The 19077-nt window shown below is 39.2% G+C and overlaps 2 protein-coding genes and 2 non-coding genes across 13 annotated transcripts in view; 2 read left to right on the top strand and 2 right to left on the bottom strand.

Moving 5' to 3' along the window:
- The first annotated feature begins 245 nt into the window (after positions 1–245).
- On the top strand, positions 246–19029 carry TIPIN (TIMELESS interacting protein). 6 transcript variants are annotated; one of them, XM_067751342.1, is made up of 10 exons: positions 258–342; positions 1643–1781; positions 2346–2483; positions 5199–5339; positions 5464–5542; positions 5744–5819; positions 8513–8635; positions 8857–8920; positions 13329–13535; positions 16300–19029. In XM_067751342.1, exons 3-10 carry the CDS (start codon positions 2474–2476, stop codon positions 16488–16490), a joined length of 891 nt encoding a protein of 296 aa, XP_067607443.1. In that variant the 5' UTR covers positions 258–342; positions 1643–1781; positions 2346–2473; the 3' UTR covers positions 16491–19029. The 6 variants fall into 6 exon arrangements, with proteins under 6 accessions (XP_067607460.1, XP_067607443.1, XP_067607471.1 ...); XM_067751351.1 differs by lacking the exon at positions 258–342 and adding an exon at positions 349–535; XM_067751370.1 differs by lacking the exon at positions 2346–2483.
- Positions 9589–9724, top strand: LOC137208011 (small Cajal body-specific RNA 14). The gene has a single exon (XR_010935433.1). It is a non-coding gene; the product is annotated as a small Cajal body-specific RNA 14 (non-coding RNA).
- On the bottom strand, positions 14936–15040 carry LOC137207213 (U6 spliceosomal RNA). The gene has a single exon (XR_010934989.1). It is a non-coding gene; the product is annotated as a U6 spliceosomal RNA (small nuclear RNA).
- DIS3L (DIS3 like exosome 3'-5' exoribonuclease) overlaps positions 17819–19077 on the bottom strand; it is a 34416-nt gene continuing 33157 nt past the window's right edge. For 4 of the 5 annotated variants that reach the window (XM_067751289.1, XM_067751317.1, XM_067751308.1 and 1 more), the window contains exons 16-17: positions 18508–18682; positions 17819–18420 (exon numbers count right to left, since the gene is read on the bottom strand). In XM_067751289.1, the coding sequence (XP_067607390.1) occupies positions 18112–18420; positions 18508–18682 (484 nt within the window). In that variant the 3' untranslated portion in view covers positions 17819–18111. The remainder of the gene's footprint in view (positions 18421–18507; positions 18683–19077) is intronic. The other variant, XM_067751299.1, reaches the window with a different exon arrangement.

Below are 19077 nucleotides of genomic sequence, written 5' to 3'. Positions count from 1 at the left end.
ATATTCCATCCACAACCCAGTTTTCTAAAAACCTGAGATCTACTTCCAAAGTCTGAAGTGCATAGAGCATAACGAACACGAACATCACACGGACAAGGTGACTAAACTCCTCGGAAGAATTCGTGAGGGCGGAAGCGGTAGGGAAAGCAGTGCGGGATGGGTCGGACGCCGGAAAGGTGGGGATGGACGTGGGTGGGCGGGACCTGGGGGAGGTGGGTCCGGTAGGCACCGCCCAGGCTTTTGGCGCCAAAAGCCAAGGACTCTTCTCGCGACAGTCTCGCGAGATACACCGTTTCCCGGCTGCGCGGATCCCTGTGCTGTGCCTACAGCAGTCGGCTTGAGGTGAGAGCGGGCTGGCGGGACTGTGAGGTTCCCGAGGGGAGAGCCGGCCGAGGGAGTCAGGCTGGGGAGCGGGGTTGCCGGGAAGTCGCAAGGAGGGAGTGAGAAAGCAGGAGGACATGACTGAGACGGACCTGGGCTGATCGGGACTGGAGAGGAAGGGGGCCTGACCGGCTGCGACCTGTGCGGAGAGGAGGTCGGTGGGGACCAGGGCCGGCGCTTTTACATCTTATTTACGTTTCGGGTCTGTCTCTCTCTAAACCAGGCCTTTTAGTGTAAGGGAACGTGTGTCAGATACATCGTTATATCTCCAGTTTCTGTACCGGGGCTTCTAAACACTGGAGGCGTCCTGTGAATGTTGAATGAATGAATGAATGTGGTTGAAGTGAGAGGACAGACAGGGGAGTGAGGATGAAGGGAGGTCGGAGAAGAGGGATGGGATGGGAAGTTTTGTGGTTTTAGGGCTGGGTAGCAAGGAGGTCATTGAGTCAGTTTGGTAGGACTTCCTAACGACAGGGACTTCTGTTTTGGTGACTTAGAAAAAGTTGGGCATTGGACACCTAAGGGTCTGGGAACGAATTTGGATATTAAATTTTTTTGTTACCTTCACTCTTCTGCGAGTCTGAGGACTAGAGGAGGAAGTGAAGAGACCTTAATCAATGTCTAAAAAGAGACTAGGCAACCATTGTCAAGAAGTTAAAGACAGAGCTATCTTTTTTTGCGGTACGCGGGCCTCTCACTGCTGTGGCCTCTCCCGTTGCGGAGCACAGGCTCCGGACGCGCAGGCTCAGCGGCCAAGGCTCACGAGCCCAGCTGCTCTGCGGCATGTGGGATCCTCCCGGACCGGGACACGAACCCGTGTCCCCTGCATCGGCAGGCGGACTCTCAACCACTGCGCCACCAGGGAAGCCCGAGACAGAGTTAGTTACCTTATTCACTACAAGTTTCCTGACAAGTCCTACCCCAGGCTTGACTGGTTCCTTGCATTGCATCGTTACACTTAATATAGTTTGTGCCCTGTTATCTCATTCATAGCTTCCTGTTGGCTTTAAAGGTGTGAGCCCCATTTCTTCCCAGAAGGCTTAACTATTGATGGAATGAGGCCCAAAAGTTCGTTTTTTCTGCAAGATGGCTCTAGTAGTGCTTCTTAGTTGTCTTTAACTTCATTTGAAACAATGAAATATCAATGTGCATTTAAAGAAAAACTTATCAAAATTGGTGAATTTTTGTGTAGCCATTTTGATATTGAAGATGGAAGACAAAAAGCAACACTTTTGGCATAATTATGCTTTGTTATTTCAAGAAAGGTAAAAATGCCACTGAAACATAAAAAAGGATTTGTGCAGCGTATGGAGAAGGTGCTGTGACCGATCGAACGTGTCAAAAGTGGTTTGTGAAGTTTCGTGCTGGAGATTTCTCGCTGGATGATGCTCCACGGTCAGGTAGACCAGTGACGTTGAAAATCATTTGCACCAGCTTGGTTATGTGAATCACTTTGATGTTTGGGTTCCACATAAGTTAAGCGAAAAACCTTCTTGACCATATTTCCGCATGCGATTCTCTACTTAAACGTAAAGAAAATGTTCCGTTTTTAAAACAAATTGTGATGGGCAATGAAAAGTGGGTACTGTACGAGAATGTGGAATGGAGGAGATCGTGGGGAAAGGGAAATGAACTACCACCAACCACACCAAAGGCTGGTCTTCATGCAAAGAAGGTGATGTTGTGTATATGGTGGGATTGGAAGGGAGTCCTCCATTATGAGCTCCTTCCGGAAAACCAAAGATTAATTCCAACAAGTACTGCTCCCAATTAGACCAACTGAAAGCAGCACTTGACAAAAAGAGTCCAGAATTAGTGGAAAATGCATAATCTTCCATCAGGATACCACAAGACTGCATGTTTCTTTGATGACCAGGCAAAAACTGTTACAGCTTGGCTAGGAAGTTCTGATTCATCCACCATATTCACTGGACATTGAACCTTCGGATTTCCATTTATTTCAGTCTTTACAAAATTCTCTTAATGGAAAAAATTTCAATTCCCTGGAAGACTGTAAAAGGCACCTGGAGCAGTTCTTTGCTCAGAAGGATAAAAAGTTTTGGGAAGATGGAATTATGAAGTTACCTGAAAAATGGCAGAAGGTAGTGGAACAAAATGGTGAATACGTTGTTCAAAAAATTTCTTGGTGAAAATGAAAAATGTGTTTTTCATTTTTACTTAACCGAAGGAACTTCAATATGACCTTTAACTGCCTTTCCAATTTTGAAAACCTATGGTTGATACTTTGTTTTTTTTTATGTACTTGTGGTCTTGGAAGTTTAGAATTGGAGAGACTTTGGAGATCCTCTAGCTCCAGTAGTTTTACAGTTTTGGGGAAGCTTTGGAATTCTTCATTCCTCCATTCAACAATTATTTCAGGGAGTTCACTGTGGTCCAGTGTCTAAGACTCTGCGCTCCCAATGTAGGGGGCCCAGGTTCGATCCCTGGTCAGGGAACTAGATCCCACATATGGCAATGAAGAGTTTGCATGCTGAAACCAAAGATCCCGCATGCCACAAGTAAAGACCCCATATGATGCAACGAAGATCCCGAGTGCTGCAACTAAGACCCGGCACAGCCAAATAAATAAATAAATATTAAAAAAAAAAACAAATTCTTTCTTTCTTTTTTTAGTGGCCCACTGCAGTTATTAAATCCTGCTAGACAGGAATTACAAGTATCATTGCCATCAGAACTCTCACTATCCATAAACTCAGGAACTGAACAGATTCAGATAATTTTTTGAGATATCTTTCCTTCATGAACTCTCATGTTATCCCAGACTCAGGAATCTGATAGATTTGGGTAATGCATTACACTACCCATGACCTGAACTCACTAAAAATAATTCTCACCATCTGAGTTCAGGAAACACATGGATTTGCATAGCGAGGATTCCTGGGCTACGTGAAATGAGAAAGCTCAATTGGCCACCTCAGTTCTCTCCGGGGCCACCCCCTTGTCCCCCTCCTCCAGGGTCCCAGCCTTGCCCTCCAGGAGCCCCTTCCCTGTGCATTTCCCTCTTGGCCACATTTGAAGTAGGCGTTAGGAGGTGTGCCCTCCTTTGGGGCTGCAGAACTGCTCAGGTTTTCTGCTAGTTCGAGTTGGGAGGACCAAGGTCAACAGCTATTTCTTGAGCACTGGCTGTATATCACTTCTGGGGATACAGTAGAGGAGCACAGAGACCCACCTTGTCATTGCCCTTTTAGAGCTACAGTCTGTGATGGGAGACCGACATTAATCAAATAGTCACACAAATAGAACCTAATATTGGAACTGGGTGAGTGCTACAAAACTTGTACTTGACATTTTGAATGCTTGTCATAAGAGGATTTAATTTAGGAAAATTGGGGGAGACTTTTCTGAGGTGATGGTTGAGATCTGAAAGAGATTAGGAGTCAGGGAAGAGCCTTCAAGATAGGAAACAGCTTTTGTAAAGGTCTAGTGGCCTGAGGGATAGAAAGAAAAAGCATGGAGAATGGTGTGAAGTAAGTCTGGAGAAGTAGGAAAGTGCTAAACCCTGCAGGGCCTTGGAGTTTTATCATTATCCTAAGAGCAGTAGGAAGCCATTGAAGTATTTAAGCCTAGCAGTAATGTGATCAGCTTGACATTTCCAAAGGTTCAGTTTAGCTGTAATATGGAGAATGGATTGAAAGGGCAAAATGGATAGGAGTAATGGTGTAATCCAAACAAGAAGTGTTAGGAAGTGGTTGTGGAAATAGAAATGGACGGACTCAAGGGTTAATCTGGAAGTAAAATGGACAGGGTATTCAGGATGGGGGAATGAAGTGTTAAGGATGACTTGCAGGTTTCTGATATATAGCTGGATAGGTGTCATTCATTGAATTGGGAAAATTTAGAAGGTTGGTTTTATACATGATGAGTTATAGGTGCCTTTGAGAAATTTTAGAGCTGTAAAATGAGAAGTAGGGATTTAGAGCTCGGATTTGATGCTCAGGTGGAGATAAAAAATTAATGGGTCATCTATAAATTAAAACCATGTGCATAACTGAGTGAAGAGGGCCTAGGATGAAGTCTTGGATACTAACTGACCAGGTTAGAGGAATATGAATCTGCAAAGACGATCCAGGAGGAGTGTCCAGGAAGGGAGGAAAGCCAGTTGAGTACTGTGTTTCAGGAGTCAACAAAAACACTTTTCCAGAAAAAGGAACTGATCAGAAGTGTCAGATGTTTCTGAGAGGTCAAGTAAGATGGTACTGAAAAACATTCTTTCAAGTTACCAACTTAAGGATTATTTCCATTTCTTCAAAGGAAACCTTACTAGAAAACCAATATGTAAACAGTATTTTTATTTTTCCTTTTTCGATCCTCCTGCACAGCTTATGGCATATTAGTTCCTGGAGCAGGGATTGAACCCGGGCCCTCAGCAGTGAGAACACAGAGCCCTAACCACTGGACTACCAGGGAATTCCCAACAGTATTTTTAAAAAGCTTCTCTGGTTGAAGTGGGGGTGAAGTATTGTACCCTGCCTATTTCACACCCCTTTGGACCACAGTTTGAAACCCTCTGAAAAGTTAAAATCATCATTTTATGATGGGGAAACTCAACAGTTGAGGTAAAATTATTTGCTCAAAATCATATTGTTATTTAGTGGTAGGGTCTACATTAGAACTCAGTTCTAATTTCTAACTTTGTTCTTTTTTCCATAACTTATCTTCTTCACTTCAGTTCATGATGTGTGAGTTTGAAATATGGTTTAACTGACTGAAACACATGCATTTTGCTGCAAGTGGAACTTAACTGTGTAATAAGACTACTTGGATGCATAAACATGTTTACTTTTTTTCCCCCCTAGAGGAAAAGATGCTAGAACCACAGGAGAATGGCTTGATTGACCTACCAGATTATGAGCAGACAGAAGATGAAACTTTTCCTCCATTCCCACCTCCAGCCTCTCCAGAGAGAGAAGATGGTGAAGGAGCTGAACCTGAAGAAGGTCTGTATAGGGTTCCAAAGTGGTGTCCATGTTCAGCTATCCATCTAACAGCTTAGAAATGATACATTTTATAAATGAGGCTTAAATTACTTAAGTAATATTAAATCTTGGTATATTTCACCAGAGTTAGGGAGAGGAGCACCTGTTCCTGTACCTCCAAAGAGAACAGTTAAAAGGAATATACCCAAGCTGAATGCTGAGAGGTACATTTACTATTTCCTTAAATATTTATACTTTTCTTTCCATCATTTTTTCCCTTTTATGTTACAGGCTTTTGGTTGGGATGATTTGGAGATCAGACATTTTTCTCAGTTCAGTAGTTAATATTTTTTTCTTCTTATGGTCTTGGTTTGGCCTTGATGGCTTTAGAAAACTTGAAATTTAAAACATATTTCTATTCACAGATTAATTTCAGAGAGAGGGCTTCCAGCATTAAGGCATGTGTTTGATAAGGCAAAATTCAAAGGTAAAGGTCATGAGGTAAGAAGTGTCTGATTTTTATTTTAGACCTTTGTTTTTTAAAATATCAATAAGACTGTGGGCCCATTATCATGTTCTTAGGAATCTTAGAATGTTTCACAGATACCATCATTCATCATCATATCTCTTTAGAAACTATGATGTAGTAGAAAGGACACTATTTGAAGACATTTAGGAACTGTAAATCTCTGCACAAACGTACATTTAAAAATTCTCTTTGAATTGTGTAGCGTGTAGATACAATTTTTTGCAGATGATATCTTTGTAGAGCTTTGCAGTTTATGAAGTATTTTCAATTATATTCTTTCATTATCAATCTCTGGGGTAGGTGTTGGTCCCGTTATCTAGTGAAGGAAGCAGAGTTTTAGAGTTTTAAGCCTCCACTGCGAGTGGTTAAGGGCAGAGCCTCGACTTTCCATTTCACGGCCCAGCTAGAGTAACATTAACACAGCATGAGCATGATCTTGGTGTGGTATTCAGGATAGTTGGAAAGAGGGAAGCAGCTGGAGGCAGATAGCAATTCAGAGGCTATTTCACTACCAGCAGAATGAGGTGAAATAGCCTGGATAGGGTAATAGTAGAGAGATGAACAATATATAATACTTGGAGGTGATTGGGAGGTACAAAAGTAAAAATTAATCCCAAGATTTCAAACCTGGGAGGCTGAAAATTGTAGTACACTTGCTTAGTTTCGGTGGACAGGAAGGGAGAATAAAAGTCTGTGTCCTATTTTGCCACAAAACTAAACATAAATCAAGATACTTTAAAACCATGCCCAGCTCGGTTAATTCATTGCTCTTATTGAAATTTTCAGGTAGTAGTGATGAATTGATGCTTTGAATTTATGACCTCTTCATCATTTTCATAATAAGTACTTTAAACTTATACAAAGGATAAATATTTTGTGTTCCTTCACTGGGTGAGGTTGGGCTCTGAGTTTGTCTAGTCTTCTGTACTTTGCCTTTGAAAATTCTACTATTTTCTAACAAAGTTGAATCCTCGATGCTTTTTTCTCCATGTATGACTTGGGACTTCACACTGTATTTAGGTATTTCTCTTCTCTGTCCCTTGGGTGTAATGTGATATTGTGAGGTGGCTGATCAGCTACCCCAACAACTGGAAAATGGTCATAGGTGATTGAACTTTTTTTTTTAATTTAAAAAAATTTTTATTTTATTATTTTTGACTGTATTGGGTCTTCATTGCTGCACGCGAGCTTTCTCTAGTTGCGGCGAGCAGGGGCTAACTCTTTGTTACGGTGCGTGGGCTTCTCATTGCAGTGTCTTCTCTTGTTGCGGAACATGGGCTCTAGGCGTGTGGGCTTCAGTAGTTGTGGCTCACAGGCTCTAGAGTGCAGGCTCAGTAGTTGTGGCACACGGGCTTAGTTGCTCCACGGCATGTGGGATCTTCCTGGACCAGGGATCGAACCCGTATCCCCTGCGTTGGCAGGCAGATTCTTATCCACTGCGCTACCAGGGAAGCCCGATGATTGAACTTTTGACAGAACTTTTATTTTTATCAGAATGAGAATGAAATGACATTATGTTCTCAGCATTACATATTGAGTTATTGGTAGCGTTGATTATTTTAACCATTAGCTTCTTAGACAAGATCACATACCACCACAAACAATAATTGCCAACATTTGAGGACTTGCTTTGTGTCAGACACTTTACTTGTATTACTTAATCCTCCTAACAACCCAATGAGGTATGTATGTTCTCGTTTTATTCATGAAGAAAAAGGCACACAGAGGTAAAGTGATTTGTTCAAAGTCACACAGCTATTAAGTGGTAGAATTTAGATTTGAATCTATGCAGTCTGATCCAGAGCTTTTAACCAGTCTCCTATTTTAAAATACTATAAGAAAATAAAAAAATATTGTACAGTAAAATCAGGAATTTGAAACTTTTTTCATTTATGACTCTAGTTTATTAAACTTTGTTTTTCATTTTCATTAAAAATTTTTTTTAATGTTAAATTGAAATTTCAAATATAGAGAGGTATTGTGATCTGAGAATGTTTACACTGTTCTTGCTAGTCTTTGGTACTTTGCCCTTGGGATTTCTGAATATATTTTCACAGAGCTGATTCTCAGTGCTTTCTGTATATTGTTTAGAGACCTGTCAGTTTGTATAGTTATTTCAAAAAGATATCTTGCCATATTTTATTGAAGTTTATTTTCAAGTATTTATAGGTCTGAAAAGACACATGTGATTATCTTTTAACTTTTATTAAGTTTTCATACTGGGTTTCTGTTTTCCTCTGATTTTTAAAAATCTATCCAGTGCTATTAGACTGCAGTCCTCTAAGCCAGCAGTCCCCAACCTTTTTGGCACCAGGGACTGGTTTCGTGGAAGACAGTTTTTCCCGGGGGACGAGGGGTGGTGAGGGGTGTGGGGGATGGGGAGCGGCAGATGAAGCTTCGCTCTCTTGCTCGCCCATTGCTCACCTCCTGCTGTGTGGCCCAGTTCCTAACCCACCGTGGACCGGTCCATGGCCGGGGGTTGGGGACACCTGCTCTAAGCCCTTGATAAATATTTTTCTTCTTAAAGTTTCTTTTAAAAGTTTATTAACCTTATAAATATAAAAGGACACGTGACTTTGTTACTATTATTCAGTTCTAAAATCTGCTGACAAGGTCAGTTGTGAGAATGAGTCTTCTATTTAGCATTTTTATTTTTATGTTCCAGGCTGAGGACTTGAAGACACTAATCAGACACATGGAGCACTGGGCGCATAGGCTATTCCCTAAACTGCAATTTGAAGATTTTATTGACAGAGTTGAATATCTGGGAAATAAAAAGGAAGTTCAGGTAGGTGTTGAGATCATTATGAATATCATTCACAATGCTAAATTGTATAAGGATAGATTAGTGAGGCTAAGTAGCTCTTTGGGGGTCTTCATTTTCAGTCTTAGTAGAGAGAAGGAACTAATAGTAGCTATTTGAACAACTTTTTTTGAAACTAATAGTAAAATCAATGACCGTTTTCCCCCAAATCTAAGTGAAAATGTAAAAATGTTTTTTATTTTCAGACCTGTTTAAAACGAATTCGACTTGATCTCCCTATTTTACATGAAGATTTTGTTAGCAATAATGGTAAGAATATAGGTTTATCTACTTTATAATAATTTTGCTTTTAGAAATGGATCTAGTTGGGGTAGGCAGTGTTACAGGACTGGGTTCTTAGTCTATTTTGAGTATATAATTAAAGTACAGTAAATAGGAGTGAGTTAAGATGCCTTGGTATGTCTAGAATGTTGTACATGATATTTGTTTCTTAAAGACATGGTGGTATGCCATTAAGAGATGTTGTAAAATATATTTAGCCACAGAACATGAGCTGTTGAGAACTCATGATGATGGCCCATTGATCCTTTGTAGTGCTTGCTAATAAAAATATATGACAAGATACAGTGTTCATATACATGTCCACCATTATAAAAAAGTGGCTCTGGGGCTTCCCTGGTGGCGCAGTGGTGGAGAGTCCGCCTGCCCATGCAGGGGACGCAGGTTCGTGCCCTGGTCTGGGAAGATCCCACATGCCGCGGAGCGGCTGGGCCTGTGAGCCATGGACGCTGAGCCTGTGCATCCGGAGCCTGTGCTCCGCAGCGGGAGAGGCCACAACAGTGAGAGGCCTGCGTACCGCAAAAAAAAAAAAAAAAAAAAGTGGCTCTGAGGAATTAGGCAGAACAATTTGATGATGAAATAGGTCACATCTCACACAAGAGTACAGATCTTGTATGTAGGACTTTAGTTAGACCTATGTGACTGTTCCTGGTATTGATTGCATTTGTTAGTTGTACAATGCAACCATAGGCAGTCACACACATCAAAACATATGGTTCCTGCCGACAGAGTCTGTATAGTTATCAGATTTTCTGTGCGATGGCTCCATACATGTTTGTTTTTTGTTTTTAAAAAATTTAATAGATGTAGCAGAAAATACAGGCTCCATATAGAATCCCCCAAAATTATTTATAAACTGCTTTTGAAAGTGTGAAGGATTGTGATTTAAATAATCCAAGATTTAATTATTTGGTAAGGTATGGTACGAATTGATGGCATGGGATTTGATAGATGGAAAGGAATTAGTTATTAGAGTCTAAATCCCACAGCATATACTACTGGGTCAGTTAGCTTATTTATCGAACTTTTGTTTGTTTGTTTGTTTGTTTTTTAATTGATATTTTTTTTAAATTGGAGATGAACAGGGGATAGTGTACGGGGCAAAGGAGAACACAGTTACTTTTACCTAGGGGAAGGGAAAGCTTGGTAGGAGAGGGGAAAGCTTCACAGAGGAGGTATCACAAGTACTTTAAATGATAAGCAGTAGAAGTTAGGCAGAGGTGATTTTGGATAGAGGCAGCCACTTATGCAGAGGCATAAATGAACATGGCACCATTCATGGAATTACAGGCAAGTTGCGGTATAGGGTACATAGAGGAGGCCTGTATCAGAGAGCCTTGTTTGTTGTTGAATCTGTTTTCTTTGTATCCTAAGAGAATAGTATCCAGACTTGCGTGAGGCACTACAACAGTAAAAATGTTTTGAACATTTTATTTTTCTAATACATGTACTGCTGTACTGATATGATATATAATGTACATTTTTGACCTTAACATTGCAGTTTTAAAGTAAGAACAATATGATTGAATATTCTACTGAATAATTTTTACCAAAAATTTTGGGCTAATACTTTTTGATCAGTGGTTTGAAGTGGTTTGGTTGTAGATTCAGTTTTTTCTCCCAAATCTTGGTTTTAACCTTTCTAAGATGCGTAAACCCAAATGGAAGTAGAGCATCATTAACTGCACTTAGTAAATCTTGGTATTCATCTTTCAGTCTCATTCACCAGTGCAAGGACTTTTGTTGAAGTTTACTAGCAAATTTTCATCTGCCCCTTTTCAATCGTTTTACTTAAAATTAGTCAGTTTTTATATTTTTAGCACGTGTTGTCATGTCATTCCTCTGCTCAGAGCCCTGTAGTGGCTCCTTATTTCAATCAAAGTAAAAGCCACAGTCTTTATATTGTCCTACTTGGCCCTATAGAATCTTGTTTTTGTGTCCTTATCCCATTCCTCTTGCCTCCCTGACGGTATCTTTACTATTCCGTTGCTTCAGCCACACTTGCATCCTAGCTGTTCCTTGAGCCTTCCAGGCATATTTCTATCTTAAGGCTTTTGCACTCTGCCTTGAACACTGTCCTTTGCCCTCCCTCCTGCCCCTAAATCTGCATGGCTAACTCTCTCACCCGCGTCAAACTGTTTTCAAATGTCAGTTCAGTGAAGTCTCCCCTACCACACTGTTAAAATTGGACCCCCAGCCCCATTCCTGATTTCACTATGCTTTTTTTAAATAGCTCTTATTTCCCTTTAGTTATTATGTAGTTTGTTTATCTGTTAGTTTATATGTACCAGAGTGATGGCATCCTGTAGCACATTGACTATTCTTGGCTTTAGCTTCTTTGCCACAATAGCTTGCCTATGAATGTGGCAGTGAATGAATTTCATGTGTGGTTCTAATTTTTTTTAATGCCACCTTTATCCTAGTCAAAAGTGGTTATATTCACATGGATTTTCTGTTAAGATATTGTTTGTACTAAAGAGGTCATTTACTGTTGAAGAGATCTTTCCTTTCATGGCTCACAGAAAAGTATTGAATAGTTTTTTATGTATTTCATTACTATTAATTCAGAATCCTATAAGCCCTATAAGGTGAAGCATATTAGAAATCCTGTATATTGCATAATTGGTTCTAATACTTGTTTCTTAACTTTTCCAGCAATGTTTTCTAAATGTACTCCATCAATATTTCCTGACAAAGGAATGTATTTTAGTTTCTTGACACATTTTTTTCCATATCAGGAAGGAAAAGTGTATGGCTTTCTGTCTTTCACTATTAAGGAAGAAACCTCAAAAGGGGCTTAGATTGTAAAATGCTGGATTAAATACATGATTTTTAAACCTCACTGGTTTGTATTTATGTTTTAAATATTTTGCTAGTTGTGATGGTTTTTACTGGCATTAGCTAATACCTCACTGTACAATATGTGCATAGGACAAGGAGAGTAATTGTAAACTCATTTCCAATGGTGGTCTTGGTGATAATGAAGTTTTTTTTTACCTACTTGTCAGATCTGATGAGGTTATTTATTATTTTTTTAACACCATAATGTGAATGATACAGAGAGAAGGTGAAGTGTCAGCTTTGCCATCTTCTTAGTTCTTGCTTGTACTTCTGTTATCTTCTACCTACAGGTGTTTTGTTATTTTGCAGAAATCTTTTAAAGCTACCACTTGTGCATTTTGTTAGGGTTGTTTTGGTTAAAATAGATAGTATGTCAGGTTGCTTAACTGGGTAGTCAGAATTAGCTATATATCATAGTATGCTGAAATTAAAAAATGAGTGAGGACCCAATTCCACCCTTCCGCAGTATGAGCTTGCTGTCTTGAAGGTAGCTTACAGACCAGATGATTAGCTGTCATATGGATAAGTGATAGTTTGTCACTGCCAGTTCTTTTAAATATAAGTTAGTAAAACTTAATTTTTCATAATTCTTAAATGAAATATAAATGGAAGATCTAGTATTTACTTTTCATACCCTGTGGATCATTTTAGGAACATCCTACTTTGAGATAACTGGTGTACAGAGCTTTAAGAATTTATTAAGACTAATCATGTAGAGAGCACTGAATTTTTTAAAAAGTTAACTTGGAAATATGTCCACAGATCTAAATTTCTTCCCCTTTTTCACTTTGTGTCTCAGTTTTACTGTACACAAAAAATAGCCTATATAAAATCATTACTGTGTATCATACAGACAATATGGCAAGCTACTAAAATGTTTTTAATATAAAACAAGGATAGGGCTTCCCTGGTGGCGCAGTGGTTAAGAATCCGCCTGCCAATGCAAGGGACACGGGTTCGAGCCCTGGTCCGGGAAGATCCCACATGCTGCGGAGCAACTAAGCCCGTGCTCCACAACTACTGAGCTTGTGCTCTAGAGCCCGCAAGCCACAACTACTGAAGCCTGCGCACCTAGAGCCTGTGCTCCACAAAAGAGAAACCACCGCAGTGAGAAACCCGCACACCGCAAGGAAGAGTAGCCCCCACTCGCCACAACTAGAGAAAAAGCCTGCACACAGCAACAAAGACCCAGCGCAGCCAAAAATAAATAAATAAATTAAAAGAAAAACACAATAAGGATATACTTTGGATTCTTTAAGTTCTTTTTTTAGCAACTAAGAACTTTTGCTTTCTGTTCATGCATGTTTTTAAACTAGTATTCCATTTGACTTAAAATGCCTCTTTAAAGTGATTAATAAATATTCCTTCTACTTGTTTGAATCAAGCATGTATTTGTAACATTCTCATACCTCACAAATTGTTTCTTCAGGTCTGGCACCTTGTTGCTTTAAACTGGTTTTCAGTTAATAGCTGCATAAGCTCTTTTTCTAACTAATTTAACACTACAGATGCACTAATTTTTTCTTTTCTACTGCAGATGAAGTAGGGGAAAATAATGGCCATGATGTAACTGCTACCGAGTTAGATCCCTTTCTGACAAACTCATCTGAAAGTGCAAAGTTTGCTTCTGAGTCGAGTAGAAGCCTAACAGAAGAACAACAACAAAGAATTGAGAGAAATAAACAACTGGCCTTGGAAAGAAGACAGGCAAAGCTACTGAGTAGTAGTCAGTCCCTAGGAAATGGTAAATTTTATGCTGGATTTTATGTGCTACCATTAATATATCAAGGGCATGTTAGAAATTTTAACTTCTTTACTCTTCCCCAAAATAAAATACCTCTAGGAATAGACAAATGTGATATAGTATATTAAGCTTATGTATATTTGAGAGAGAGTGGGCTTGAGAGCTAGCTGGAATCTTCAAAGAATATATGCGTCCAGGATGGTTTTCTGGGTAGCTGAGTGTCTCTTAAAAAATTGTTTTAATCATTTAAAATTGATTCTGGATCTTTCGAAAACATATTCTTCCCTGACTCCTTAAAACATGTGACATACAATTTTATCTTTATGATAATTAAAACATTACTGTGGTACTTTCCTAAACATATAAAATTCTTTGTACCCATTGAGGACTTTAGAGCCATTTGCTGTGACATGAATAGGTCCAAAAATGCTTTTTATTGCAGCGTTTCACTTCTGTTGTGAGCCGTCATGTTTGATTTCTTGTTGATTCCCTTGTCTCTTTTAAAACTGCCTTAAAATTTGCTGTTTTTTAAACAGACTGTGGGTTTGGAAACTAGACAAGTTTTGTTAAAACTATATTTAAAAATAATTGCAAATTGGTTTTGAATGAAGCACGCACAGTCACATTTATCTTTGTCAATTTCCAATCCAGTTTTTTCCTTTTGAAATGGGAAAATAGGAATTACAGTAAGTAGTGAAGATTATATGTTGTAAAACAAGTTTCACCCAAAATAATGAAATTCTCAAGTGAAACTTATTCAGTGGTATTATTATGATTTTTTTCCAGTTAGAATGATTTTTTTTTTTTAACATCTTTATTGGAGTATAATCGCTTTACAGTGTTGTGTTCGTTTCTGGTGTTTAACACAGTGAATCAGCTAAACATATACATATATTCCCGTATCTCCTCCCTCTTGTGTCTCCCTATCCCACCCCTCTGGGTGGTCACAAAGCACCGAGCTGATCTCCCTGTGCTACGTGGCTGCTTCCCACTAGCTGTTTTACATTTGATAGTGTATATATGTCAATGCCACTCTCTCACTTCGTCCCAGCTTACCCTTCCACCTCCCCATGTCCTCAAGTCTATTCTCTACATCTGCATCTTTATTCCTGTCCTGTCCCTATGTTCATCAGAACCATTTTTTTTTTAGATTCTATATAAATGTGTTAGCGTACGGTATTTTTCTCTTCCTGACTTACTTCACTTTGTATGAGACTCTAGGTCCATCCACCTCACTACAAATAACTCAATTTCATTTCTTTTTATGGCTGAGTAATATTCCATTGTATATATGTGCCACATCTTCTTTATCCATTCATCTGTCGATGGACACTTAGGTTGCTTCCATGTCCTGGCTATTGTAAATAGTGCTGCAATGTACATTGTGGTACATGACTCTTAAAAATATGGAATGCTTCACGAATTTGTGTGTCATACTTGCACAGTGGCCATGCTAATCTTCTCTATCATTCCAATTTTAGTATATGTGCTGCTGAAGCAAGCACTAATTTTTTTTTTAAAGTTTCAAAAAATTTTTAATTATTTATGTTTGGCTGCATTGGGTCTTTGTTGCTGCACGTGGGCTTTCTCTAGTTGGAGCAAGCAGGGGCTACTCTTCATTGCAGTGCACAGGCTTCTCATTGCAGTGGCTTCTCTTGTTGCGGAGCATGAGCTCTAGGTGCATGGGCTTCAGTAGTTGCAGCACGTGGGCTCAGTAGTTGCGGCACGTGGGCCCTAGAGCGCGGGCTTCTGTAGTTGAGGCTCGTGGTCTCTAGAGCACAGGCTCAGTAGTTGTGGTGCATGGGCTTAGTTGCTCCACGCCATGTGGGATCTTCCCGGACCAGGGATCGAACCTGTGTCTCCTATATTGGCAGGAGGATTCTTAACCACTGTGCCACCAGGGAAGTCCAGGATGAATTTAACTTTTAACTTAACAAATGGATGTTTTGTACTACCTTGTGAAAAATTTAATGAAGATACAACTATTGTTGATGACAGTTCTTCCTTGCTGTCATTATCAAAGTTTACGTGGCAATAAGCATTTTAAGGCTCATCTTCTACTTATAATATATGACTTTAAGGGACTTCCCTGGTGGTGTAGTGGATAAGAATCCGCCTGCCAGTGCAGGAGACATGGGTTCAATCTCTGGTCCAGGAAGATCCCACATGCCATGGAGCAGCTAAGCCTGTGCGCCACACCACTGAGCCTGTGTTCTAGAGCCCATGAGCCACAACTACTGAGTTCTTGTGCCACATCTACTGAAGCCCATGCGCCCTAGAGCCCGTGCTCCGCAACAAGAGAGACCACCGCAATGAGAAGCCCACGCACCGCAACTAGAGAAAGCCCGTGCAGAGCAACAAAGACCCAACGCAGCCAAAAAAAATAAAAATTAAACAAAAGATATTTATAATATATGACTTTAAAATTTTTCACTAGAAATGAGTATCTTAAATGTTCTTTACTGTAGATTACTTTGACATACATCTCATAAGAACATTTGATTTTTAAAAACTTCTATCTAGTAGTTGTGATTTTTTAAATGAGAACAGTTGCATTTGACTGATTCAAAAGTCTGAGTTCAAGACTTGCATTTTGAATGGATTTTATATATGTATAAAAATGGCTTTATTTGGAAGAAAGATCATAATTAACATTAACTAAAGTGATCATAGATTTCATCTCTACTGATTTAAACACGTGAAGTTTGTATTAGGTAAGATTGGATCAGGTGCTTGTAATGAATAATAATGATTTCTCTTGCAGACTTGTTAATGAACACACCCAGTACACAGACACCTGAAGAGGGTAGTACAGGTGAGGAGCAAAAGGAGGAAGAATCAAGTGGATTTAACAAAGACCTTCTAGACAATCCACATAATGATGCTGCTGCCAATACTGTAAATGAAGAGGAGGAATTAAAAATAGAGAAAATGCAACTGGACCAGTCCTTTTAAAATACATAATAGTAAGTTAAAGCTTCATCTTGAAATGTTACTGAGGTTGGATAGGCCTCAAATGAGAAAATCTATTAACTTGCTATCTTCCAAATTTGAGATGACTATGCATTTTGCCTACTTTGAGTGAAAATCCTTATATAGTGAAACTTTTATAGATTCCTGTTTAAAATCTGGTATTATCTATACTTGTTTCTTATCCACTTTCGTTGTCTATTTATTCTCCTTAGTGTTTATTTTTATATGGGTATGACCTTGTAAAAATGATTGGTAGTTAATAAGTAGCTTCAACTGCTAGTGTGCCATTGAATGCCCTGTTTTTACTAAATTGGGTGGTGTTTTAAGATGTAAATATGTAATAAATGCTAATGTTCTTTTTTTTTTTTTTAAATAATAAGCTCACAAACTATCCCTAGAGGCTTTATAAAAGTTTCTCATTGCTATTTAGTTCTACACTTTACACTTTTGGTAAAATGTTCACAGTTGTTATATGTGTTTACATGTCTTTTGAGGAGTCACTTTAATACTTAAAGGGTCACGTGAAAAGCTGATGCATTGCCTGGCCTGCATAGGTGCTGGGGTAGTTCACATGCTCCTTGGTACCTTACTGACTAGTTAGTTGGAGAGAAACTTGCAAAGTATAATGGGGAACACAGAGCACGTAGGGAGGATTCGGTGGAGATGCCAAGGATTGGGAAGAACATGTACAATAACATAGAAATGAAAATCTAGGAAATGAGAGCTTTGGGAATGGTGAATGTGAGGCTGAAGTGTTAGGACCACGTGGTGGGAGGACCTAACTGGAGTTTTTCCTGCCTGAGTTTATCAACTTGGTGGAAGGGTAGTTGCAGATAGAAAGTACCACGTTGAGAATCAAGTTTAGAGGTTGGTCTGGTTCTCGGCAGGAGATTCCCATGGGGGAGAGGGAAAGGCAAAGCTAGTTTTTACAAACTAGGACATGGGAAGGTTGCTTTTTTGGGGGAAGACTGGCAGAGTGATGGTGCTAAGTAACAAGTCTCCAGCAAGGGCAAGTCCAATGCAACTCATCATCCAAGGAGAGGGTGGGAATGGAGGTTTGAGAGAACAGACCTTACCCTGTGCACCCCACCCGGCTCCCTAAGCCCTATCCCCAATTGGTGCTGGGGACAGCAGGGGTGACTGAGTCAAATACAAAATAGGGAGTTTTAAAGTGGATACGTGGACAGGACGGAGCTTATTGTCTGAAGGTGACTGAAAAGTTAATCTGGCAGATGTCAGAGGGGCCTATGACCCAAATGTAGCAATTACTGGAAAAATTAATACTATAAAAGAATGGATTTGAGACAAGCTAACCAAAAGTCAATTCTGGGTTTATTAGCAAGACCAGCAACATGATTTGCAGAGCCAGGATTCAGTATCTACTTATCTCTGAAAAACCACTTTCCTTAGTGACCTAACTGTACTTTATTTCATGCAACTTAAATTAATGATAAGAAAACATTTCACAAATATCTGAAATATCTACCCAATCCCACTCAGGGATTGGGTGACATTGGGTGATGCAGAAAATTACATCTTAATGTTTAAAAGAAGGTAAAACATTCACGTAAGACAAAGGTCTTTTAATGAAGTAAGAAGAGTTTCATATTCCATAACTGTTGGAAACATCCAGGAGAGCCAGGTCTCTTATTTCCTCTAGAAGTGTGTACAGGCTTCTTCCCTTTGTCTGGCAATATTTTTGATAATCTTTCTCGATGACATTTACTTTGACTTCTTGAGCAAGCTGAGCTTCCTCCATTGATCTAGTTACTTCTTTCACTAAATCACTCTTTAGCAAGAGGGAACTCTGCTGAAAAAGTTCTGTATCTGGCATCATGTATGGTTTGTTGCTTATTATTTCAAGCCTTATTGTATCAGAATGGCAACGTGAGGCCTGTACAGATATTCTCACCTGTCATAGAGGAGAAAATGCATATTACTAAATCACAGTCTTTGTTCTTTGCAGTGAAAGCAATACTTAACATAAATACAGACTTACTGTTACGTGGTCAAACAAATGGAACGTAACAGATTCCCCTCCTGTCGTGGTAGAGGTGATTTTGTTTTGAAATCGTTGAAGGGATCCTGGTTTCCATTCAGAATGGCCATCTGGGCTGCATGAGATCACCAAACCATCTTTATTTTTTAGATAAGCAGCACCTTTAATCCCAAACCTGAATCATTGTCAGAATAAAAGTCCAGAGATAATATATTCTTAGTATGCAGATTTTGTATACTTATCTAGAATGCTAGTTTTTCTTACAGATTAAAAACAACTTTTCCAAAAAAAAAAAGAACTTTTCATCTGATTTACCTCCAAATATCTATTTCACTGAGCAGATGGAAACAAAATGTTTTGCTAAATAACAAAGTAAAACTCTAAGACTGATACAGATGTACTAGATTCTAATATCCATTTCTACTTACATAATGAATTATGTATTACATTATGTACATATGATAACTACAAAACAGTTGCTAAAATAAATGCTTTAATAAATTACATCTAATGTACCATTTATATACCATGTCTATACTTCAAGGTTAACCATGATTTCTTAATAACTAT

The sequence above is a fragment of the Pseudorca crassidens genome, chromosome 1 (assembly GCF_039906515.1).
Source record: "Pseudorca crassidens isolate mPseCra1 chromosome 1, mPseCra1.hap1, whole genome shotgun sequence".
NCBI classification, from domain to species: Eukaryota; Metazoa; Chordata; class Mammalia; order Artiodactyla; family Delphinidae; genus Pseudorca; species Pseudorca crassidens.
Note: the sequence above shows the minus strand (reverse complement) of the source record. Positions and strands in the feature narration are given on the sequence as shown.